The following is a 24050-nucleotide window of genomic DNA, read 5'->3' as shown; positions in this document are numbered from 1 at the left end:
TGATGCCTGGACATGAAGAGGAGGCAGCCAGGGGAAGGCCGTGGGAGGCGTGATGGGTGGGTGGGTGGGGCGAGTGGAGGAAGTAGCGTGTGCAGACAAGAGAAAGTACAGTACGGGGCATGCACCAGGGAGGGGGAGGAAGGGTCTTCTGCACACCAGGCCAAGGAGTGTGGACTTGGATATAGAGAGGGCAATGGGGAGCCATTAAAGCATTTTAACCAGAGAAAGGACAATAAGTACCCATTCGCACTTGAAAACATCACTCAGCTGCCATGTCAGCAATGGGTGGGACCTGCACAAAATTAGAGGCTGTTGGCAGGTCCAAATGAGAGATAAGGGTGACATGGACAAGGCTGGTGGCACTGAAGGAGGACAGAGCACAGTGTGAAAAATATTGAGGAAGTGGAATCTACAGACCTGGTGGTGATTGGATGGTAAGAGAAAAACAAAAATCCAGGGTCGTGTTTATGTTTCTGATCTGGGAAAATGAATTCCGGAAGGCCTGGTATCTTAGTTCAATCGGGCTGCTGTAACAGAATACCATACTGCGTGGCTTAGGAACAGAAATGTATTTCTCACAGTTCTGGAGGCTAGGAAGTCTGAGATCAAGGAACCAGTGGACTCAGTGTCTACTGAGGTCCCCACATCCCAGTTCACAGTTGGCTGTCTTCCCACTCTGTCCTCGCATGGTAGAAGGGGTGAGGAAGCTCTCTGAGGTCTTTTTTATAGGGCGCTGCTCCCATTTGTTAGGGCTCAGCCTTCACGACTAATAGCCTCCTAAAGGCCCCACCTCCTAATAGCATCACATCGGGGAACAGGTTTCAACATACAAATTTTGAGGGTACACAAACATGCAGTCTACCGAACGTGGGAAATGTGTGTCCTAAGAACTAGAGAGGAAAAAAACCCTACTAAGGACAGCCATATTCCTCCTTACTCGGCATGGCTCAGTGGAGCTTCTTCCAGCCAGCTCTCCAAGGCTTTATGGCTACATGTTAGACAAACCCATTAGAAGCTCCTGGGGAAGTACAACCCTCAGAATCTCAGAAACAGCGATATTAATCCCAGAGGAACCTACTTCCTCCTTGCTTTTATCTCGCGGGGCAGGGAGGCCCCACAAAGAGTGCTGTAGTTGTACTGGAAAGCAGAGAAGATAGAGATTAAAAATTCACTTCGGATTCTATCTTTGGTAAACATCAATATTTACTGAGTTTGGACTCCAGGCCCAGTCCCGTGCTCAGGGCTTTAGATATAAGGAAGAATAAGGTAGATACTGACCAGTGACCTTGAGGGTTCATCTCCTTCAATAGTAATACTTCTTACGGTAAATTAGTGCACTACGCTAATTTATACATCAGTCTCTTGTAGGTTTGATGGCCTGAGGCAGTCCTTGGGGCTTAGCCACCTCTGTATTTTTGCAAAACTGAGCTTTTGGACTTCAGAGCTGATGAGTAGACCTATGTAAGCGGGAATCATGCCACCGGAAACGATCGGCAGGCCTCTCCAGCATTTGCTCCAAAAGGAGTAATTTGAGGGCTAGAAGAGACAAGAGGTGTTGTCTCTGAGGCTTGCGGCGTAGTCTCTGAATTTGAGTTGGAAAATTGAGCCCAATTATCAGTCCAAGGCAACTTCTCAAATGTTTCTGGGGACGGGAATGAGTCTGCATGCCTAACGATCTAAAATGGAACCTCCCCAAACCTTCTCCCTCTGAGGGCGCATTCTCTCCCCACCCCCCACCCTCCGCTGCCCCAGAAGAATTAGCTGCTTGGTTGAGGTTACGAGCGCAACCACCACTGAATCAACCAAACACAAATTTTTCATTTCAATTTGGTCCTTACTTCCCAAATGGAGGAAAAGATTTAAGATAGCAAGAACCAACCTCTGCCATAAAAATGACCATAACCCAAAGAATGTAAAACCCTTCCAGTCGTTTGCTGCAATGATAGTTTCTGTATTTGAGATACAAGGGTCAGGAGTACGAAACCACGCGCTGATGCAAATCTTTCATTCTCTCCAGGTTTCAAAAGGAAGGCAGGTGAATTTCCATCCGCACTTCCATTTTCTCCCTGGGTTCTTTAGTGTCAGGTCAACATTCCAGAGCCCTTCGGAAAAAACAAAGTGATTAAAACGCAACCGAGAGACGCCAGTATTCCGAGAATCACTATAAGAGGGAGCAAAGCGGGTAGGGGCTGGGCAAAACTAGTTTAAAACCACCGACTTTAAAGGCTAACAACGACTTTATTTTTACACGGAAGAGCCGCAGCAGGCGCTCCGCGCGCGGACTCCAGTTCCGGGAATACCCGCGCGGCTCCAAAACCGCGGACCGAGCCTGAAAACCGAAACCGGTCTAGGACACATAGACCACGCCCGCGGCCACAGGCGGCTCTCGCGGGTGCACCCCGGCGCCCCCACCCGCTCGCCGGCGGCCCGGGCGCCGCGGGAGGAGGGACGCGCGCCGAGGCCCCGCCCCGCCGGGCCGCGATTATAGCCGATGACTCAGGGCGGAGCTCCGCTCCAACCCGCGCCGCCGCCAACTTCTCTGGATGGGACCAGAAGTTTCTAGCCGGCCAGTTGCTGCCTCCCTTTATCTCCTCCTTTCCCCTTTGGCAGCGAGGAGGCTATTTCCAGACACTTCCACCCCTCTCGGGCCACGTCACCCCCTCCTTTAATTCATAAAGGTGCCCGGCTCCGGCCTCCCGGACACGTCGGCGGCGCGCAAGACTCTCGCTCCGGCCGCGGCCCGCGAGCGACTCCGCGCCTTCAGGCCCCCCACGCCGTGACCCGGCACCCCGCGACACCGCGCCCCGCCGGCCTCCCCTCTGGGCCGACCCCGAGCCAGCATGAGCGCTGCCACCCACTCGCCGATGGTGCAGACGGCGTCCGGCAACGGCGCCGGCGACCGCGACCCCCTGCCCCCCGGCTGGGAGATCAAGATCGACCCGCAGACCGGCTGGCCCTTCTTCGTGGATCACAACAGCCGCACCACGACGTGGAACGACCCACGCGTGCCCCCTGAGGGCCCTAAGGTGAGCCAGGTCTCCCCTCTCGACGGCGAGCGGCGGGGCAGGGCGTGGGGGGGGGACTGCTGGACTGGGCCGGATTGCGGGGACACGAGGCGCTCAGTGCCCGCAGCACCCCCGCGCCCCAGCCCCGGAGGTCGGTGAAGGCCACCTGGGGCTCCTGGACCTCCGGGCGGCGCCACCTCCCGGGGGGTCGGCCTGTTGCGCCCTCACAAGCCCCCTCCCGGGGCCGCAGGGGGTTTTGGGGGGTCGACCCGGGAAGCGCGACCCGTGCGGTGGCGCCAGGTCCCATCCACCAGCTCGATTCTAAGGGCCGCGGGCTGGGTGTCTGGAGCTGGCCTGGGCTCCGCAAGGGACAGCCGGCCTGGTCAGCACCCGGGCCAGGCCCTGTTGCAGCCGGGCTTCCCAAAGGGAGACCTAGTATCATTCCGCCGAGCACTCTTCGGCCGCGGCCGGGGGGGATGGTGAGCTTGGGTGGTGGTCCCGGGAGTTTCACCTCCCGCCGTTCAACTTGGTTGAGGGGTACCTTGACTTTACTATCCTGTCTCAGGCAGAGTGACTCAGGAGACTCACGTAAATGCATTATTTTTTTGTTTCCATTTTATATTTGGATTAAAATTGTATTGTTTAAAACTGTTTCCCGTGGTAATCTCTTCTAGCATGATTTGTTAAAAACAAGATTCCCTTCTTCCAGGCGGTTTCTGAACTACAGATATGAAACTGCCTGTGGTTGGCCATTGCCTGACCACGCTGCCTCACGCTGGCGAGGAGGAGAAAAAAATTTTAAATGGCACGCATTCCCTTCCTTGTTATGGTATTAAAGCATCCAGGATTTGTTTTCAATACACAAATAACTGAGTAGTAATACTTTTGTGAATACCGTAGAAGTCTGCTTCATTTACATATATGTAAGGATATATACTTAACCCTTAGGAGCATGAGATTTGAAAATAAAAGATGTGAAATGAGTCCAGTAATTTGAAAACTTACAACTAATTGTACAATTATTGCAATTTTCTATAAATTTGAGCTTTTTCAAAAGGAAGTATACTTACAGGGTAGCTGTTAATGTTTTCTGGGCAAAATGAAAATAAAAGCGGGAAAGAGGCCCTGGCTGGGTAGCTCAGTTGATTAGGGCATCCTCATAGGCCAAGGTTGCAGTTTCGATCCCAGGTCAGGACACATACAAGAAGCAACTAATGAATCTATGAATAAACGGGACAACAAATCGATGTCTCTTCTCTCTCAAATCAGTTAAAAATAAAAAAGAACTAGTAAATTATTTTTGAAGACATAAAAACTCACAAAATTAAAAATGGTTATTATTTTGGAAGATAGATTTATGTTATCCACCTTCATTTTTTGAACTTTTTTCTTTAAACTGTTGATAAAACTCTGGTGCCGGATCGTGAGACATTGGGCATTCAGCAACTTACATTTATAAGAAATTAACGATGTATTTATTTCTGAAAATTGTGCAAGCAGCTGTAATTAGTACAAGAGACGTAATTATACATTTGTGTGTGTCTCTTGGGTCCATTATTGGGTGAAGCTAACACTCGTCTCAAGGCGGCCCTGTTACTGCAGTCTGTGAGGATGCCGATCTTTAGTGTGGTTAAAAAAAAAAATCATTTTGAGGCTTCCTTCCCATAGAGTCAGGGACAGTCAGAAGCTGCTGGCACCTTTTGTTGTGAGTGAAGGTCAAGTTTGAACATATCCCCTGGGAGTGTGGTATACGACGCAGATTGCCAGCACTTTGTTTTCAATATGAAACTCACCCAGCAAGTTGAGATCTCCGTGTGCCCGTCCAGTGGATGGGTGGGTTAGGTTGTGGTTTCTTAAAGGTGGAAAACAACAGGTTGAATTACAATTATTCTCAACAAATAGAAAATAAGAGCAACTAAATCAGAAATCTGACGCTGGCAAAGTTTATTTGAAAATTCAAGTCAGAGCTTTAGATTGAAAGGCCTTTAGAGAACTTTTATTTCAGCGTCTTTATTATACTGAGAAACTCAGGGAGTTTTAAGGGTGTTTGCAGGGGTCACTCAGCCAGTACTAAGAGCAGAGAGACCACCACACCCGAAAGTCCTAAGAAGAGGCAGTATATATCTGTTAAGGAGAAGGTAGAAGCATCTTGAATTTTTACGAAACCGTGAAGTGTGTGGGCTGGAATACTTGATTATTTTTGTGTCCTCCCGGCCACCAAGTATTGGGTGGCTGATTTCTGTGCTGTGATTACTTGGATGGTGGTGGCTGGTTGTGATCATTCAAGAAAAGAGTTCTTGTTACCAAGTTAATTACTTGAGATTTGTCAGTATGGCACCAACACATAAGGTAGAAACTAATGTTCAGTTCATTAGCTCTTTGGGCTTCATTGCTTTCAAACCTGTGTTTTGATATACACAGAATATCGGGGTGACTAATTCAGTTTCACTTCAATGAATGACATCCTTCTCCAGACTAAATACAATGAAAAAATCCTTCAGTATTACTTTATATTAGAAACTGGTTTCTTAATGCATAAGGAGAAGAGGCCCTGGCACAAAACAAAGGGCTGTTTTGGAGGACCTGAGCTAAGGGGAACCTCCAAGCATCCTTATCTTCAAAGGGGATGCTGTCAATCAATAAAGAGCTATTACACTGAGCAGGAATAACAGAGAAAGCCCTCTTTGGGGGAAGACAGCTTCCGTGTGTTTGCAGTGTCACCGTGTTGCTAAAGGAATGGCTTTCATTTGGTCTTACATTCAGTCTTCTCACAGTGGCTCCTCCCCACATTCCCCCGGGGGTGGTCAGCGGGACTCTTACCTCCATTTTTACAGAGGCTGCAAGTGAAAGCAAGTGTCTTGCCCTTCAGTGCAAAGGCTGGCCTGCTGGAGGCAAAGACCTAGGGCTTTATCCAGCTCTACTCTGAGCGAACCTCCCCACTTATAGTCTTCCTGGATATCGATTTTCTGCACACACAGGCTTCCCACTAATCCCCTGGCAAGTTCCTACCAGCCCGGGCCCCTTCCCTGGCAGAGAGGCTGGCATTCGCGTTGGAGGCAGGAGATGCACAGTTTCCTTTCAGCCCCTCTTCTGGGCTCTCCTCTCTGAATAAACAGAGGCCGGCCACCTTGGAGTAGGTCACTGTATTGCTGCGTCACAATCCCCTGGGACCTTCCTCTCTCCAGGAGCAGGGTTTTTCTAGCTCTCCAGATCTTAGAGGTCACCAGTGTGGATTCCAGGCCTGGCAATCTCCAGGGAAGCCTTTTAAGAACAGACTGCCAGCTGTGTCTCCCTCTACCCCTGCCCCGCTCTGTCCACTCCCCGTGTTGGATCCGAATCAGGGTAGGGTCCAGATATCTGTAACTCAAAAAAACCCGCCTGATGATTCTTGAATCTGCTGGATTGGCATTTGGAGGCACTGAGTGGCAGTGCTCTCATTTGAGGGGAAGAAGGGTGGCAGATTGTGACTTAGAGTATGGTACGCCTGCATGTAGGCCCTGGAATCCCTCATGGGGCTCCTGCTTGCCATCTGATCTGCAGAGGCATTGTTGGAGCTTCCAGTTTCCTTGGTGAAACTCCCCCGTACCTGACTTCTGGGAGTGTGAATATGGGGGCGATGTGGATGGAGCCTGGCAGGTCCCAGGACACTCCTGCACCCCAGGAAGAAGCGAGCCAGTGTTTCCTTCCCATCTTGCCCTCCCAGCAGAAGCTTGCCATAATAATTTGACAGAGTATACACAGGCCTTGTGAGAGAGAGGTAGAAATATCCTTTCGGAGGGAATTGGAAATGTTCTGAGCTATGATTAAAGTAGAGACACCCATTTATTCTGCTTCAGGTTCAGCAGAGCCTCCTGGTTTTTCTTGAAGATGAGATCGTTTTGCTCTTTGAAGATTGATTGCCAGCTCTTGCGCTTCTTGGAAGGATCAGAGCAGCCAGGAAAGGAGTGGCCGTTCTGTCCTTTGCATTTCCAGCACGTTGCAGTTACCAAGAGCAAATTCTTTTGCCTCTGATGAACAGTGATTTGTTGGTGGGGCAGGGGGTGGTACGGTAGATAAAGAGCATGGCTAGACGCCTTAGAAGTACAACTCATCCAGGCCTTCCTTTTCCCCATCTAGAGAACAATCTGTGTTTGGCTAATGCAAGGACTGAACATAATTTGTCCCCTGTTCCGTTAAGTAGATTTGCCCTTTATGTGGGGAGAGTCGGCACACAGCAACTGCGGAGGTGTTTGACGTTAGCCAAGATCGGGAAGGCTTAGCTACTTGCTGCTCTTGGGGCTGGTTGTGAGTCAGAAAGCTTCGTACCACCCATGAATCTTGATTCTGTCCTCCTTTCTAGAATGGCACATGGTTGTCTTATATAAGCCACTCTACATGTTTATTATTTCCTATTGATGGTTTAAAATTATCGGATGTTTATCATCAAAAATAGGAAACTGCACAATCCAAACCTACTCTTTCTCCTTCACATTTGTCCTGGTTTAACATTGCTTTTAAGTATTTAAAACACCTTACAGAGAAAAATCGGGAGCAGAAGACAAAGGCCTTGCTTGTTAGGAACCTCTGAGGACCTTCTAGTGCTGGTGAAACCCAAAGAAACCTCTGTCCTGCCTGCCAGGAATTCTTCAGCTCCTCCCCGCTCCCCATTGCCCCTGAGTTAAGGCTGTACCCTGGGACCCTCCTCTGCCTCAGCTCTCAGACTCAGCTGGACTTCTGAAGCTGAGCCCCAAATGCCCTCCTTGGGCAGATGTGGAAGTTAATGTCCACCTCTCCCTTGGCATTGGGCAATTGTGTGAGATGTCTGGGGTTATTAAGTCTTCGCATACTCCTATGAAGATTTCTTGGGGGGAGGGGTTTGGCAGCTATTCAGGAAGCCAGGCAGTTTGCAAAAGCTTAACCAGAGAGTTTCTTTAGGAAGAAATGAACCCAATATTTTTTTTGTCTGTCAACGTATTTATACACACGTGCCAGACACTTGTGGTGCTTTTTACAAACCTTATCTCTTTAAATCCTCAAAGCAGCTCTCTAAAATCGCAAAATTCAGGTGCCTTGTCTCCATGAGAAAGCAGACTTGGGGAGGTGGTGTGCCTGGCCTGAGGCCTGTCAGCTGTGACAAAACAGAAAGGCTGTTGTGGCCAGAGACTGACACCCATCCGGCTGTAGTCAGCAAGGGGTGACAGTCAGATTTGCCCCTAATGGGCCTTCTTGAAAGTCCCTCACACTCCGAGCTCGCCAGGCATGGCCCCATGGATAAACAGCCCGAGTGCACCTCTGTCAGCGGATGAGAAACGTGGGCTCATTTCCTGAGCTTGGGTCTGAGCTTCGGAGATGGGCCCAAGTCTTTGCTCCCTCATTCCTCCCATCCGAAATTTCCTGAGTGCCTGCCCTCTGTAAGTCACGGTGTGAGTGCCTCGTAGAGGACACTTAGGCCCCCTTCAGTGCCATTCCCCATGACGCTTTTCCTACAGCTATCGGGTTAAGAGGCAGGCTGTCCCTGCTCTGGACTCCACGTTACTTTAATTTGGATCTTTCTTCCTTTAAAAGGTGGCACTTGCTGTTTCACCTTGGGGTCATGTCCCTGTGGGCTGACAGTTGCAGAGGCAGAGGCAGAGTCTGTGTCTGTTTCCTCTCTCTGCCTCTCAGTGCCTGGCCAGGTCTGTAGGCTCGGTAAAAATCCAGTGATCCCGTGTGGAGAACAGTAAAACACGGGCCTGGGCCTGGGCCTGGAATGGGTAGGCTGCTTAGAGAAAAAGAGGCCCTTCCAGAAGCACAGGCTGTGTGTGTGTCTCAGGGAGCCTTCTGTCGGTTCCCCAGCACTGCAGTGTCCCCAAGGAGCGGGTTCTTTTTCATCTCATTTCTGAATGGCCTTTTCTCCATAGACGGAGGACTTTAGTATCGATTCCCTGGGTTCATTCTTAACAGTCTGGAGAAAGTCTTTTTTTGTCCCCACCAATGACACAGCATCTTGGAGCAGGCCCACTGGAGAGGCTGGTGGCAGACAGCAGCCAGACTCGCTAACCCATAGCTGCACAGAGAGCCTCTCGGCTCTGTGGCAGGACGGGGTTTTTTTTTTTTTTTTGTAATTTTCCTTTGTGGCTGTCAGTAAGATCAGACACTGTAGAGAGAGCTGCTTATTCACTGTCAGTTCAGAAAAGCCCAGGGTTGCAGACTGCTCACTGCTCGCCTGTATCGGGAGCCCATAAACAGCACAACTATGCAAGAGCTCCCAGCACAGAGCAGTGGCCCTGGTGGTTGAGGTGAGACTGTCCTCTGCAAATTCCTTAGCATCCTGCTGAAGAAACAAACATTTCCCTTTTCGAAATAACTTCCTCGGTGTTCATTAAGAAGAACGGTAGTTTTTCCCCAGTTGTTTTAGGCTCTTCTTGGACACTGAGTGACCAGAAGCCCATGCTTATGTAGGAGAGAAGGCCGCCACTTTATTTGTTGAACCGTACAGATTAGTCCTGCGGTTCCTGAGTGTTCAGAGCAAGGCCAGCTCCGCTGCCCGGTTGGAACCGTGGCGACTCAGAAATGAGCAGAGTGCCCACACTCTCTCTGCCTTGCCTCAGCCAGGCGGTGACTCAGCACCAGCGCTGGCTCCCTGACCCAGAGCGCACTTGAACTGAATGTTCCAGGTCTGAGGCTTAGTCCGGCTCAGCTGGGCAAAATGAAGGGCTTTTTCTCTTCCTGCATTTTACCCCGGGAGGATGAAGGCTCTGAAGACATTAGCCACGAACAGCATATGGGTGTGGCAGGAACAGTATAAAGGCTAACACATCCTGGCCTTGGCGTCAGGTTCTGGTGATCTGTGGTAAGCCACTCTCCCTCCTAGAGCCTCAGTCTCCCCTTCTGTAAAATGGGTATACAGTAGCACCCATCCAGCGGGTGGTGAGGATCATGGGGGGTGGCACATGGAAGGTGCTGATTATCCCCCTTGGGTCACTTTAACTGGCGGTCCTTCAGCCAGTGTCCAGGCGTCCTCAGCACCCTTCCTGGAATGTTCCTGTGCTGCTGGTGAGGGTAGGGCATAGCTGGGCAGTAACACAAGGACGCAGCACGGGGGTCAGACGAAGCCTGTCGGGCCTTCTGGAGCCACAGCCCTATCAGCCTGTGGACTCATTCCTGACCACCACCACCCCGCCCCCAGCCCACCCATCTCTGCACTGGCCTAAGGACTAGCCAGACAGGAACTAGGTGTCCAGTCGGTATTGCAGGGGAAACTGAGTCACATTAACCTGGGGCCGGCCATCTGCACAGCTGTTCTGGACCCAGCTCTAAGGAGCAGAAATGTCACTGCGCAGAAGGAGTAGGAAGGGTTCTCTATTTGTCACTGCCCCTTTTGGGGAGCGTGGCTGTTGGGGAGGAATGCTTTGAGCAGCTGCTTAGGGTGGGGAGGAGAGTCCCCCCAGGAATTCCCCCAAGGCTGCCACCATCAGTCAGAGGGGTTCTCTGAGCCATGGTGGATGAATTACAGGTTTTTTCTTTTGGGAAACTGTTGTATACAGAATGCATGTCTAGTGAAGCCCTGTGCCCTGATACCAACAGATATTTGTGTTGTCCTAGCAGGTGGAAGAGCCAGTTGATTGGCTAGTGTGAGAGAAGTGCTTGAGAAGCCCATGGAAATGTACCAGGAGGAGGTCGCTTAATCTAACTTTAGACAGTGTGCTTCCTGGTATGGAAATTTCAGGTACTTTTCCATCTCTGACTCCGGCTTTAGGTGATTGAAGAAGGTGGTCTAACTCTTTTTGTTTTCTGAACAGGAGGTCAGTAGTTTTTAATTTCCCTGTAGCCATGAATGAGTTCAGGAGCTGGGAGTTTCCTGACCAGAGTTCTTGGCCTGGTTCTGCAGTAACTTCCTGTATGACCTTGGGCCACATCCACATGGAACCTTGCATGGAACCTTGGAGGAGGACTCCAGGGGCTGGGGGGGGGTGGGGAAGCTGGGTGCCATCTCTGAGCCCCAAGCGCTCCCTCCAGCAGGGGAGCAGCACACTGTAGGTGCAGGTGCAGGTGCTGGTGCCCGGCCTGGAATCACTCCCCTGGTGGGGGATGCACAGAGGATTTGGGGGGGGGGATACCAGCCAATTTTCTGCTCCAAGGCAGATCCTGCGCCCCAGCCTGGCGTGTGCACAAGGAACCACAGTCACTGCAAGTTGGGTGTGGATTCCCAGTGGTGAGTTTGTCCTCAGTGCAGTGCAGGCCTGTTCAGGGTAGGACTCCTGCCCTAGATTTTTCGAGAAGATGGTGTCCTTACTCTTAAGACTCCTTACTCTTAAGACTCAGCTATAGGGGCTCTTTTTTAAAGATTTTATTTATTTTATTTTAGAGAGAAGGGAAGGGAGGGAGAGAAACATCAATGCATGGTTACCTCTCACATGCCCCCTACTGGGGACCTGACCCACAACCCAGGCATGTGCCCTGACTGGGATTCGAACCAGCGACCTTTTGGTTTGCAAGCTGATGCTCAATCCACTGAGCCACACCAGCCGGGGCAGGTCTCTGAACCCTTAACAGGCCCATTACAAACTTGATGAGACCACCGAAGGATTAGGCTCTGCAAACAGTAGGTCCAACCAACGGTTGCTCAGCAGAGCTGGGTCCATCAATACCTGTGGAATGGAGAAACGAGATTGTGTAGGGCACAGAACAGCTCAGAGTTTACAAAGACATCCTTGCGCCTTATCTCATTTAAATCCTGCCAAAGTCCCTGGTAGATGTGGGGATTTTTACAGCTGGGGAAACTGAGTCTTTAGTAGCAAGGAGTCCTGTCTGAGGGCACACAGCTGGTGAGCAGCAGGGAGGGATTAGAGCCCAGGGTGAGGACTGGAAGACCCAGCTCATGCTGAGTTGTCCTGCTTGTTGGGCACAGCTGTGAAGGGCAGCAATGTTGAGTTGCATGTTCTAAACGTTTTTCCCAGTAGAAACACACAGGGACATCCATCTCATGAATCCTAGGACAAGAAGCATGTATTTTAGAAATACGTACCAGCTATACGCTGCCGTCCGCTGTGACTGGATTGCTGATGGAGGTTGTGGTTGGCACAGATGCTTGTCTTAGCAGGCGTGCTGTGAGTGGGCTTCGGCGATGTGGCCTGGGCTCATTATCAGAATTTGCCCATACTGTGCCCAAAACAGGGCTGGGCCACGGGAGAGACCCTTGATCACAATCCAGTGGGAACTGTGAAGGAATTCTGACTTTGGCTGTGGGCATACAAATGACTGTTTACATATCAAATGGGCAGCAACACTTAATTCATTTCCATGGCCCGTAATACCCATGGAAAGTTGTGGTAGGCTGTTGAAGTTCAGCCCTCTGTTTGTTCTTTAGAAGGAAGCCTGCCTTATGTTTCGTTTCCTGCCGGCAAGAGGTGAGCCAAGCCACCTAACTTTGATCTTGGTCCTAGATACATGGGGAGTTCCAGGATTCTTGTTTCCCTCCATCTTTTTTTCTATGTTGTAGAAGTTTTGAAGTGTCATTAGTAAAAGTCAACACCTGACCAGTGTGAAGGCTCTTCCGGCCTAAAAACCCAGTTATTAGAGTCTGTACTACTTCAGACGCCAGAGTCGCTGGCCGACTCCAGGGCAGCCCCCCGAGTTCTGTTGTTGCCACTGCCTCTGTTTTGACTGCGCCAATGGGAGCTGTCGTGTGTGTGTACCATGGAGCTGAGATTGGGGGCTTTTAGTGAGGCCATTTGTTAGGGTTCAGGGTCTTACTCTCTGTGCATACAGGGAACCGATGATGGGTGGGTTGAGGCTGTCCCCGAAGCAGCTAAGGCCATGCATGTGTGACACCTCAGCACAGCAGCTGGCACTCCTCGCAAGTGCCCAAGAACAGCCATTCCTGCCTTGATTCTAAGGCAGGAGCCCTTCTGGGGGACTGGGAGTCAGCAGCTTCCCCCTCTCCAGGGGGCCCCTGGAGTTCCAGCAGTTAGGAGGGTCCTCTTTAGATTTCTGTGACATCCACTTTTCCTTGTTTTTGAGCGTTAGGTATATGCTTAGAGCTAGAAGGGACCTCAGAAATCAGGGGCCATGGAGCCTGTCAGAGCTGAAAGGAACTTCACTGAGATGGGTGTTTCTCAGTCCAGTCCAGCTGGCTGTCCCGCCCTTCTGTTGAACCGACTCTGTTGGGGCTGGGCTTAGCATCTGCATTGTGTTCGCATCTCCTGGGTGCTCCTCAAACTCCCTGGAGTCTGCGGACCACTGCTTTACAGAACATCTGGGCCTCCCCTTCGTTTTACAGCCAAGGAAACTAAGGTCCAGGGAGGGGATATGAGCTGCTTACGGAGCACAAGTATTTAGGGCCGAGCTAGGGTTAGGAGCATCTGCGGTCTCTTTCCGTGTCTCCTCGCTGTGCCGTACGTGGCACCCCTCTTGTGATTAAAAACAACTAATGAAGTTCAGGTGTGTGGTTAATAAGCAGACAAGGTGTGTGTAAACCCAAGGGCTCACCCAGGCTCAGAACCGGACCCCAGGCCTGTCTAATAATAATGTCTGGTACTCAGTAGGGCAGATTTTGGCTCACTGGGTAATTTTTCCTGCTTTTTATCCTGGCTGACTCTCGGGGTTGTTTGGTGCTCTCTGGGCACACCTCAGGGGATTTTACTGTGTGCACAAAGGAAGTAGGATGAACCAATGGGTTTTATACGTCAGTGCAGGGAGGTAAGCAGCGGCATCAATTTGCTGGCTGTTCCAAGTTGGGTTTGCACGTGTGCGTCATATTGCTTGTCTTTGGCCTCAGGTAAGGGTAGTGGGCTGAGCTGTACTGGAAAGTAATTCCTGTGATGTCGTCGTCACTCCTTACTACAGGCAGGTCATGATGGGACAAGGATCAGCCCTGTCTGCTTGATCACTGTCCCCACCACGTGATCTTGCCCACCCCTATCATGTGATCATGCTGGGTCCCTATCATGTAATCACAGAGAATAACCCTTAGGGGGTGAGGTCCCCATTGAAATCAGAAGGGGGCAGATAGATTGTGAGTCTTCTGTGCAAGCTTTTGGTGTGAACTTGTGTTTGAACTTGAAAACAATTTTTTTTTAAAGATTTTACTTACTTTTAGAGAGAGGGGAAGGGAAGGAGAAAGAGGGAGAGAAACATCAATGTGTGAGAGATACATTGATCTGTTGCCTTTCACATGCACCAAACTGAGCACCTGGCCTGTAACACAGGCATGTGCCCTGACTGGCGACCCTGTGGTTCGCAGGCCGGCACTCGATCCACGGAGCCACACCAGCCAGGGCCAATTCCTATGAAACTGAAGAGACATCTAGTCATATTTTAAAACTTATTTCATTAAAAAAAATTACATCTTTTTTTACTGGATTGTGATGAAAAACCATGGAAGATAGAAAAGGCAATTCAATTCCCTCTTTTGGGTGGTGATTTTAGGTAGAAGCCGAAGCTCTTGCTGTTGACTGGGCTCTAATGATGGAGTAGAAGCAGAAGGGGGCGTCTGTGCTCCTGGCATAGACCCCGTTATAGGTGGGCGTTTCACTTTTGGTTTAAATTATTCATCTGTGCAGATGTGTTTAGCTGTCTGTTCTGTAAAACTGATGTGGTTTATTAATTTTCCTAAAGCAGGGTGTTTCTAAACAAAAACCCACCAGAGTGGGAGGGGAGCCACTGCCTTTTAGACTTGAGGCCCACAAAGAGAGGCGTGGTCTTTTATTAAAGGGACAAATGAGGCACTCATTCACCCAGAACCAGGAGCTCCAGCCTCGGGACTGCCGGACATGCAGCCCCCACCCGTGCCAGCCCGCAGCCCTCCTGCCTCCCACCCGTGCCAGCGGACAGCCCCATTTTCAGTCAGCCCCAGGCTCAGCACTCGGGTCTGGGCCCCTTCCCTCCCTCTTCCTCCTGGGCCACCCTTCTGTTCCTGCCCTTGTCCCCAGCTTCGTGCTCGCTTCCTTGCGCTCATCCCTGAGTGCTCTTGTTTCCTGACGCGTCCTGGTTTCTCCTCTCAATGCCTCCTGCCTCGGTGAGGTGTCTTGCGCACAACTCATAGGACAGTGGACACGGGGTCTCACTTGCAGCTTGGCCCTTTGGGCCTCCATTCTTCTTCAGCTTAGCACTTACCTTCTTCAAAGGCCACCCCCTCCCCACTGAGACTCTGACACCCCCACCCATGCCTACGGTGACCACACGCTTTCCTCCACTGACCGCAGGGTGGCACTTCTTCAGAGACCCGGGAAGTAGTCTCTGCCGTCACAATCCCTTGGGCAGGCAAAGGGACTCCCTCCTTCCACTTCCTCCCCTTTTCTCTAGCACTGAGTACAGAATATGTTCGGTGAGATGCATACAGTGCGCAGCTCTGAGCAGGCTGGCCCCAGTGCCCTTGCTCCGGGGAGCCAAGCCTCAGCCAGGCCTGTCTGAGGTTTGCGGGCCCTGGAAGGGTCTGAGTTGTAGGATTGCCAACCGCCGGCTCTGCGGGGATGGTAGGCTCGGCATCTGTGAAAAACGATGGTGTGGGTGGGCTATGGCAGGGAATAGTTATTGTGGGGGTCCCAGAGAAGTTCAAGTTTTGATGGATTTGTACATAGGCACACACCCATGTACCACTACCCAGAAAAAGATAGAGTACCTTTCTGTTCCCCCAGAAGGTTCTTTCTAGACCCTCCCCTGTCCTTACCATTTGCTCCAGGGTGGCCACCATTCTGGCTCCAGTCACCACGGGTAATGCTTCAGTTTCGCTTCCTTCTACACTTTGGGATCTTAGTAGCATAAACACACGCCTGTTTCCGGAGGACACACACGTGCATTTCGGCCTTCTGGGCACCCCCCCTTGGCTGCTCTCATGAAACCTCACAGCAGTCCTGGCGCGGGGGTTGCGAGCTCCACTTTCTGGGTGCAGGGAGTAGGCTCACAGAGGCTAAGAGAATTGCCCCAGAACCGTTACTAATGGAGGTCAGAATGAACTTGCAGCCTCTCTAGGAGAGTCCTGTCCTGGCTGGAAAAGCCCAGGCGTTTCCCCATCTGCAGGGCCTCCCAGGCTCTCCAGGTAGTTCGGCTTCTCCTGTGTTTCATGCCGCCTTGAATGGTCTTGGGTAAGCCCCTAGTTGGCAGGGATCTTGCCTGCCGGTTTGGTCACCCCCTCGTACCCCGCTCGTCGGTAGCAGAATGTTTGTCAGGGGGTAGTCAGTGGGCTTGCTAACTGCTTGGCTCCATGGGGTGTGCAGGTGGCGTGAGGCTTTCATGGTGGCCTGGAGGGAGCCGTGCCCCTGGGCAGCCAGTGGAGACCCCACCTCCCAGGACTTGTCCAGGCCCTGGTTTGAGCCTGGAGGAAGAGTGCCCAGTGAGGGGATAAAAATGCCCAGGCGGCATGTTAGGAGTGAGTACCAAGGAGCACAGGGTTTCTTGGTGCTTCTTGCTGCCTCCTTTGGGTGCCTGTCTCCCGGCAGGAATTCGGTTTTGAGTGTGAGGCCTGGACCCACTCCCTGCTCTTGGGTGACCTGAGGGTTGAGCAGGCTAAAATAATGCAGCCGCCCTGAGCACGTGGGTCTTCTAATCTGAGAGTGCCTGTTAGTTGGTGTCCCCAAGGACACAGCGACACCCTTGGCTCTCCTGTGTGCTGGAGGCCCTCTGGGCAGGGGCTCAGCAGGAGGGGAGCAGTCGAAGAGTTTGAAAGGTCTAAACTCCATGGTCAGCCTCCTGGTGCACACAAATAGAGAAGAATAGCAGAATTCTAGTGGTCCGTCACCCAAAATACAAATCAGCCCTCGGCTTCCCTTACTGGCGACCGAGTTGTCACAGTGGGAATTACATGCCCCGCAAGCGCCTGGAGTCTTGGCCTTTGGCGTCTGTTCGCAGTTCAGAGATGCCTCCTTAAGTAGGGGTCACTCTCCTTAATTGTTGATCCACCCGGGTGTGTGGAAGCGGCACAAATCCACAGCCCTCCTGGGGGAAAGGACCGTCTGACGCTCAGGAGGCGGTCAGGACTGAGAGCCTGGGGGCTCCCTGGCTTTGGTTGCCCAGCCTCTGCTTGGTGAGAGTGACATTGCCCGGTGAGTGACTGGCCAGCCTTGTCATCTGAAACAAGATCTCTCTCTGTGGTACATCTGGAACTTGGCCTTCTCAAGGGTCCCAAAATAGCCAGGCCGCTGAAGGGAGAACTTCATGAGGGGACGTGGAGGGACCCCAGTGGCCCCTCGCCAAGTGGGCTTCATGGGCATCAGAAATACAGCACATTTAATCCCTGGGTTTTGTTCTCTTCCTGTGCTCCTGTTTCGTCCCTTTGTATCTCCCTTTTTTTGCAGCTAGTTCTGAAAATATTCCAGAGGGGGCAGCCTCCCCCTGCTGCCCCCTCTCTGCAAAGGCCTGTGTTTGGGGCCAGGACCCTTCTGGATTGTTAGGAGACAGGAGGACCTTTGAGGAAGCACAGAAGCTGGCTATACTTTTTCGAGTAGGAATTGAATCCTCCCTGCGCCTCCTGATTTGGGTCCCTGAAGGTTTGGGAGACGGTCAGCGGCTCTCCTGCATTCCGTGCTGCCCGGTCGTCACCCAGGGAAGAAACCTGGCTTGCCGGTGTGGGAAATGGAGCCTCTTCTGTGCTCGGCAGATACCTCAGCCGGCCTGATTTCCCTTGATGCCTCTAATTCTTAAACTGCTGGCCAGATAGCAGCCTCTGTGTGTAGGGGGCGGGGGTATGGGCAATGGTGCTCCCTGTGCTCAGCTGCACTGATCTACGCCGCGGAGCCCAGGATCATTCTGGAAGGTGGGATTACTTAGCACCATGCTTTTTCCTCTTCATTGGTGTTTCTTTCTCAGTTTCTAACCCGTCTATGCTTCCCTTTTTGTTTTAGGAAACTCCGTCCTCTGCAAATGGCCCTTCCCGGGAGGGCTCCAGGCCACTGCCCACCAGGGAAGGCCACGCTGTGTACCCCCAGCTCCGACCAGGCTACATTCCCATTCCGGTCCTCCATGAAGGCACCGAGGGCCGGCAGCCGCACCCGGTCTTTGCCTCTCCTCAGCCTGGGATGCAGCGATTCCGCACCGAGGCAGCTCAGAGGCCTCAGTCACCTCTGCAGGGTGTGGCGGAAACCACCCAGCCAGATAAACAGAGTGGACAGGCGGCAGCAGCTGTGGCAGCCCAGCCCCCAGCCTCCCACAGACCTGAGGTAAGGAGAGGCCTGGCTCCTGGGCCTGTGGGTGCGACCTGGGAGCTGGCATGCTGCTGAGGCTGGCCCCAGGCTCTGCCAGCACCCTGGGCCTGGCACCTGACAAAATGCAGGGCATCTGAGCCTGGCCTGCAGTGTCAGAGGTCACCCAGCAAAGATGGCTTGACAGCCCACATTCTCTACCAGCGTTTCACAGGTGTGGTTTTCAGGCAGGCAGGGACTATGGCTCATTTTTGTAGTTAAGGGATTGCAGCTCAGAAGGGGCAAAGAACTTGGTCTAGATGCATGAAGGAGAAGTGTCGTCGTTGGGACAAGAGCCTGGCCTTCTGGCTCCTAATCTGATGCTCCTTATTTCACTGGGCTTTCTGGTTCAGCAACACAGAGATGCTGTGCGTTAGTTTGTTAAGTGCAGTGTTCACGGAGAGGTGTTGACTGCTTGGAGCTGTATTGATGTGACAGCGAGACAGCGTAGCTGCCCCCACAGTGACCCACAGTTTAAACGGAACTCCAAAATAAGGCGTCAGGAAGGCAGCGGTTTTGTGATAGGGTTTTAAACCCGAAGGCAGTACGTGTGCACAAATGTCAAAGAATAATTCTTAATCTGGTTCTCAGCTGAGATTGGAGGGCCGGGGGACCCCAGCAGGGTTCCTGAGCGGTCAGTCCTCTTGTTTTTCCTGTCTGCAGACCAGCCCGTGGTGTCCACAGGCACCGTTCTGGAGCAGAAGTTCTCGCCCCCTGTCTGCAACCCGGGCCTGGGATGCCTCCCCCGGCTTTATGCAGCCTGCCTGGCTTCATCGTCTCCTTGGGGGCAAAAAGTCACAGTTAATGCGGCACACTGGGAGGCTCTTGGCATTTTTTATAGAAGCAGTACCTATACTTTAAAATATTTTTGTTGTAAAAATCAAACGCGACACATCAGTCAGAAAAATCTTAGCACATTTGAGCTAGCAGGACCCTTAGAAGCCAGCTGGAGAAAGGGCCCAGCCGACCTTGGGCCACACAGGACACAGATCCCTTGCCCAGCCGAGTTCTCTGTGGACTAGCCGGGAAATGGTTAAGGAAAAAGGAAATGAAGTGACATGTAATAACAAATACAGTGTGTTGAGCACTTCTTGTTTGTGGCACTTGTGCTGAGGCGCGTACAGATTATTTAAACTTCAAGCCAGCCCAGGGAGGAAGCCTTACAGGGTAGCCTTTCTTGTATTGTAGACGAGGCTCGGGAAGCTATTGAGCTGGTAAGAATTTGAACCTAGGCCTCTGGACTGCAGAGCTCCCAGTCCTAACAGTACAGTTTGGAAGCAGAAAGGCTTGCAGGTGGAGGTCCTGTTAAACCTGTTGCCCTGATTAGGTGCATAACAGAGACGGAGTGCCAGGCAGAGGTCCTTCGCGGAGCCACACCTCTAATCTACCCTTGTGTCTTGCAGCGATCCCAGTCTCCAGCTGTCTCGGACTGCTCGTCCTCATCCTCCTCCGCCAGCCTGCCCTCCTCCTCCAGCAGGAGCAGCCTGGGCAGCCACCAGCTTCCCCGGGGCTACATCCCCATTCCTGTGATCCACGAGCAGAACGTCACCCGGCCGGCAGCCCAGCCCTCCTTCCACCAAGCCCAGAAGACCCACTACCCAGCTCAGCAGGGTGAATACCAGGCCTACCAGCCTGTGTTTCACAAGATCCAGGGAGATGACTGGGAGCCCCGACCTGTGCGGGCAGCATCCCCGTTCCTGTCACCTGTCCGGGGTGCATCCAGCCGGGAGAGCTCTCCAGGCAGAAGCGGCACACCAGTGCACTCCCCGTTGCCTCAGCGTGTGCACACCGTGGTCGACAGGCCTCAGGTATGGGAGCATCTGCGCAGGATCAAGGAGCTCTGTGCAAGGGCTCTGAGCCCCCCATCAGCCCTCCCTAGATTATTACAAACATAGAACTGGAGGAAAGTAACTCCTGGAAACGGCTGGTCATCCACAGAAGTGTAGGACCAGGGCTGGCTGTGAACCCTTAGTACTTTCGACAGCCTGTGCTCATTTTTCAGTGTAGCTGCAATAGGGGCAGGCTCTACCCACCACGGTGGGAAACAGTTGGGCAGAATGCAGCATCACTCACACACCTGGGCCCAGGTGACTTAGTGTCCACCTTTCAGGGCCCTGCAAACCCCTTCCACACCCCAGCCGCAGCCTCGTCTCCGGTCTTCAGGCAGCTTGCCTCCTTCCTCGCTGATGCTCCTTCTCCACTCTACAAACCCATTCCCGTCTCCGTGCCTTTGCTCATGCTGAATCCGCTCCCTGAAATGCCTTCACAATCCAGGTTACCCCCGTCCTGCAGGGGACAAACCAGTCTTGCCCCTGTGAAGCCCACTCACCTTTCTCACAGCACCTCGTGAGCGCCTCACAGTTCAGCATGCGATCACTCTGTGCATTTCAGAACTGTCCATTTTTTCTCTTCCTCCCGGCTGTGAGCTTGGCAACAGAAACCATACCGTACACCTCTCTCCTCCTCCGCAGTGGAGGGCCACGTTGCCTGGCTGATGAGTCGGCCGTCTGAGTGGGTGGGAATACCTTCCGGTCTGGTGAAAGTCCCAGGCACAGGCCTGCTCGTCCTTCAGTGGACAGGGCGGGCCTGGGTTCCTGGAGGAAGCAGTCATGTAGCTTCAGCAGCTTATACCTTGGCAGCAGGGTGGTCGGCAGCCCTAGGACCCCTCTGGCTGCAGCTTGTGCAGCTGAAGGAGTTCTCTGCCACAGTCTTTAGGAGGAAGTCCCCCTGTAAACAGACACAGAGTATCTTTTTACCTCAAATAGTGACATTGTCCAGCGCCCTGTAACAGCACCCTCATTATTTTTATTTTTATTATTATTATCATCATTATTTTGTTTGTTTATAAATTAATTTCACCCTTACCGAGGAGTTTTAAGAATCATACAAAAAAGCCCATTATGCCCTTCACCCATATTTACTGTTACCATTTTCTTATGTTTGCTTTGTCATCTCTTCTCTGTGTATTACCTGTGTATTTCAGTTGTTTGAGATTTAGTGGGAGATGTCCTGTCCCTTTACCCGACTACTTCACTAAATATTTTCCCAAGCGAAAGACCTTCTCATTCATAACCACAGTAGACTTACCAGAATCAGGGATTTTAACATCCCTACACCATTGCTATCTAAGACACAGTCCATCTTCAAGTTTCCTCTGCGGCCATTTCCCCTGTAGCCAAGGTCATGAGCACTGCACTGAGACGCCACTTCTCTTCCGTCTTTCGCCGTCTGAAACAGTCCTCGGCGGCCTTTCTTTGCTTTCATGACCTTGTCACGGTAGAGCCAGAAGGCAGCCCCTTCTTAAGTGTTGCTGAAATCACTTCTTACCTAGCCATTGTTTAAAAACCCAAAGAGGGACACGGGTCTGGTTCATAAGCGGTAAGGGGCAAGCTGAGGACGACTGGGTGGGCGGAGGAGATCTGGTGGAAAAGGAGGTCGCTGGCGTTGAGACAGCGCAGTGCCCGCCAGCTCCTTACTCGGGCTCGGTAGTAGTCCGGGGCGAGAGGTGCCCCTTTGCAGAGCTAGAGCTTTTCTGCCTCCTGTCTTTCCCAAATGTTTCCCATAAACAGTAAAATGATATCTAACCCTCTTTCTACTTCCCTTCACCTTGTCTGTGAGTGATGACCTCGCTTTTAAAGCTTGTTCAAAGATCCCTTTTTGGAGACTTGTAAGGATTTGAGCTAACTGAACATTATAGTGAAATTTGGTATTTTAGATTGGGAATTCTTTAGAAATGATGTACTCCAATTCTTATTTTCCAGTCGATGAAATGGGGGTGTGTAAGATGTTTAAGGGGGTTTAGATACTCACCTAAATGTGGAAGAGCCAAGATATTTTGATTTTAAGCATAGCTCATTAAAAAAAAATATGGCTCTGACTTAACGGTCACATTAAATTAGAGAAAAGCCCAGCTTGTACAGCCAGAGTCAGTGCAGAGGTTCACAGCCGAGCATTCGTTCCGGCACACATGTGTCAGCAGAGTTCCTACCGGGTTAACCATTTTAGGCGTCTTGTTTATTCTTGAAAAATGTATCAGTCTGGGCAGAAACCACTAGGCTGTCATAGGTCTAAAAAAAATCATAATTTTTCTGAACAAGAGATGGGAAGATCACACCCCGAACGCAGAAACTGTCCAGGCAGCGTGAGGGAGGGGCAGGTGGCAGTTACTCCTCCACAGCTGCATCACCCGAGAGTCTGAGTCACTCGGGACCTTGCTTTGAGCCAAACTAGCTCAGCAGTCAGCATGAGTTTTTAGTATTTACATGTGTGGAAATTATTTTGGTTTTCTTTCTATTGCACTAAGAATCCAGTGAGAGGTATTGGGCAAAGGCTGAGAGACCAACGTGATGACGGAAGCGTGACAAATGGTTTGGTCGCACACACGACTCATACATTTTTATTTTGTGACAGCTGTTACTGCCTTTGAAAATCTCTGTACTGTTGAATTGTTTTTAAAAGGCCATTTCTCAGTTTTTCTAATCAGTACTGTACTAGCTATAAACATCATCCTGTGACTCTCAGCCAGTTATTAAAAACATCTTTGTGTCCTTACCTCTTCTCAGCAGCCCATGACCCATCGAGAGTCTTCGCTTGGTCCCCAGCCTGAAAGCAAACCGGGCCCAGCTGGACCAGATGTCCTTCCTGGATACATCCCGATTCAAGTGATCCGAAAGGAGGTGGATTCTCAACCTGTTTCCCAGAAGCCCCCACCTCCCCCTGAGAAGGTGGAAGTAAAGGTTTCCTCTGCTCCGGTTCCCAGCCCCTCTCCCAGCCCTGCCCCTTCTGCTGCCCCCTCGGCCCCCAAGAATGTGGCTGCAGAAGAGAGGGCAGCCCCCAGCCCTGTCCCAGCAGAAGCCACACCCCAAAAGCCAGGAGAAGCTGAGGCACCCCCAAAACATCCAGGTGTGCTGAAAGTGGAAGCCATCCTGGAGAGGGTGCAAGGGCTGGAACAGGCTGTGGACAACTTTGAAGGTAAGAAGACAGACAAAAAGTACCTGATGATAGAAGAATATTTGACCAAAGAGCTACTGGCGCTGGATTCGGTAGACCCTGAAGGACGAGCTGATGTCCGTCAGGCCAGGAGAGATGGCGTCAGGAAGGTTCAGACCATCCTGGAAAAACTTGAACAGAAAGCAATAGATGTGCCAGGTCAAGTCCAGGTTTATGAACTCCAGCCCAGCTCCCTTGAAAGCCATCAGCCACTGCAGGAAATCATAGGTGCCATGGCAGCAGATGACAGTAAGAAAAGTGCCGGAAATGGAGAAGATCCCAAAACTGAAACCCAGCAGCCAGAAGCCAAAGCGGCAGCCGCTCCAAACCCCGGCAGCACGACAGACACAGCTGGTGACCCAGCAGCACCACAGTCTCAGTGAAAGGCAGGCTCAGAGCCTGGGAACTGATTGTGTGCATTAGGGAATTCTGAATTGCATGCATTTCAGGGACTTTTAAATCAGTCGGTTTTTACTCTTCATAGCCGCTTGATATGCAGTAACCTGGGTGGAGGCAAAACAGTAAAAGGGCTAAAAGGAAAATGATGCTTTTCTTCAGTATTCTTACTCTGTACAATAAAGAAGTTGCTTGTTTCAGAAGTTTAACAACACTGCTTGTTGTTTCGGGGCCCTCTCTCTGCACGGGCACCGCATGCTAGCCGTGGTTGTGAGCTGTCTACCTGTAGCTCTGGACTGGAGTTTCTGGGGGGGATACATGAGGAGTCGATTTCCCATCACATAAATATGAAACCCATTTTCCAGAGATGTTGCCATTTTAATGAGATGATTTTCTTCATCTCATTGCTCAAATACCTAACTTTAGATAGAATAAACTGTTTAAGGAGCCATAGGAATATCTGTATGTTGGATGACTTCAATGCTACATTTTAAAAAAGGAAAATAAAGTAATAATACAACTCAGA

At 51.4% G+C, this 24050-nt stretch overlaps 1 protein-coding gene and 1 long non-coding RNA gene across 3 annotated transcripts in view; one reads left to right on the top strand and one right to left on the bottom strand.

Annotated features, from left to right (window-relative positions):
* LOC128780747 (uncharacterized) overlaps positions 1 to 6219 on the bottom strand; it is an 11073-nt gene extending 4854 nt beyond the window's left edge. Inside the window, exons 1-2 of the long non-coding RNA XR_008426763.1 lie at positions 5826 to 6219; positions 4799 to 4857 (exon numbers count right to left, since the gene is read on the bottom strand). This is a non-coding gene — a long non-coding RNA (uncharacterized lncRNA). The remainder of the gene's footprint in view (positions 1 to 4798; positions 4858 to 5825) is intronic.
* BAG3 (BAG cochaperone 3) lies at positions 2491 to 24050 on the top strand. Of its 2 annotated transcripts, none has more exons than XM_024555541.3 (4): positions 2491 to 3026; positions 17804 to 18118; positions 19543 to 19947; positions 22705 to 24050. In XM_024555541.3, exons 1-4 carry the CDS (start codon positions 2841 to 2843, stop codon positions 23509 to 23511), a joined length of 1713 nt encoding a protein of 570 aa, XP_024411309.1. In that variant the 5' UTR covers positions 2491 to 2840; the 3' UTR covers positions 23512 to 24050. The 2 variants fall into 2 exon arrangements, with proteins under 2 accessions (XP_024411309.1, XP_024411308.1); XM_024555540.3 differs by having other exon boundaries at positions 2492 to 3026; positions 22702 to 24050.

Source organism: Desmodus rotundus, chromosome 4 (assembly GCF_022682495.2).
Source record: "Desmodus rotundus isolate HL8 chromosome 4, HLdesRot8A.1, whole genome shotgun sequence".
NCBI classification, from domain to species: Eukaryota; Metazoa; Chordata; class Mammalia; order Chiroptera; family Phyllostomidae; genus Desmodus; species Desmodus rotundus.
The sequence above is the reverse complement of the archived record's forward strand: the minus strand, read 5'-3'. Positions and strand labels throughout refer to the sequence as shown.

What these genes read in the sequence shown, in the direction of transcription:
- BAG3 (XM_024555540.3), top strand. Translation starts at nt 2,841, where the DNA reads ATGAGCGCTGCCACCCACTCGCCGATGGTGCAGACGGCGTCCGGCAAC. An exon ending in CAGCCTCCCACAGACCTGAG is followed by an intron (nt 18,119 to 19,542) that starts GTAAGGAGAGGC and finishes TGTGTCTTGCAG; the next exon opens with CGATCCCAGTCTCCAGCTGT. An exon ending in CCGTGGTCGACAGGCCTCAG is followed by an intron (nt 19,948 to 22,701) that starts GTATGGGAGCAT and finishes ACCTCTTCTCAG; the next exon opens with CAGCCCATGACCCATCGAGA.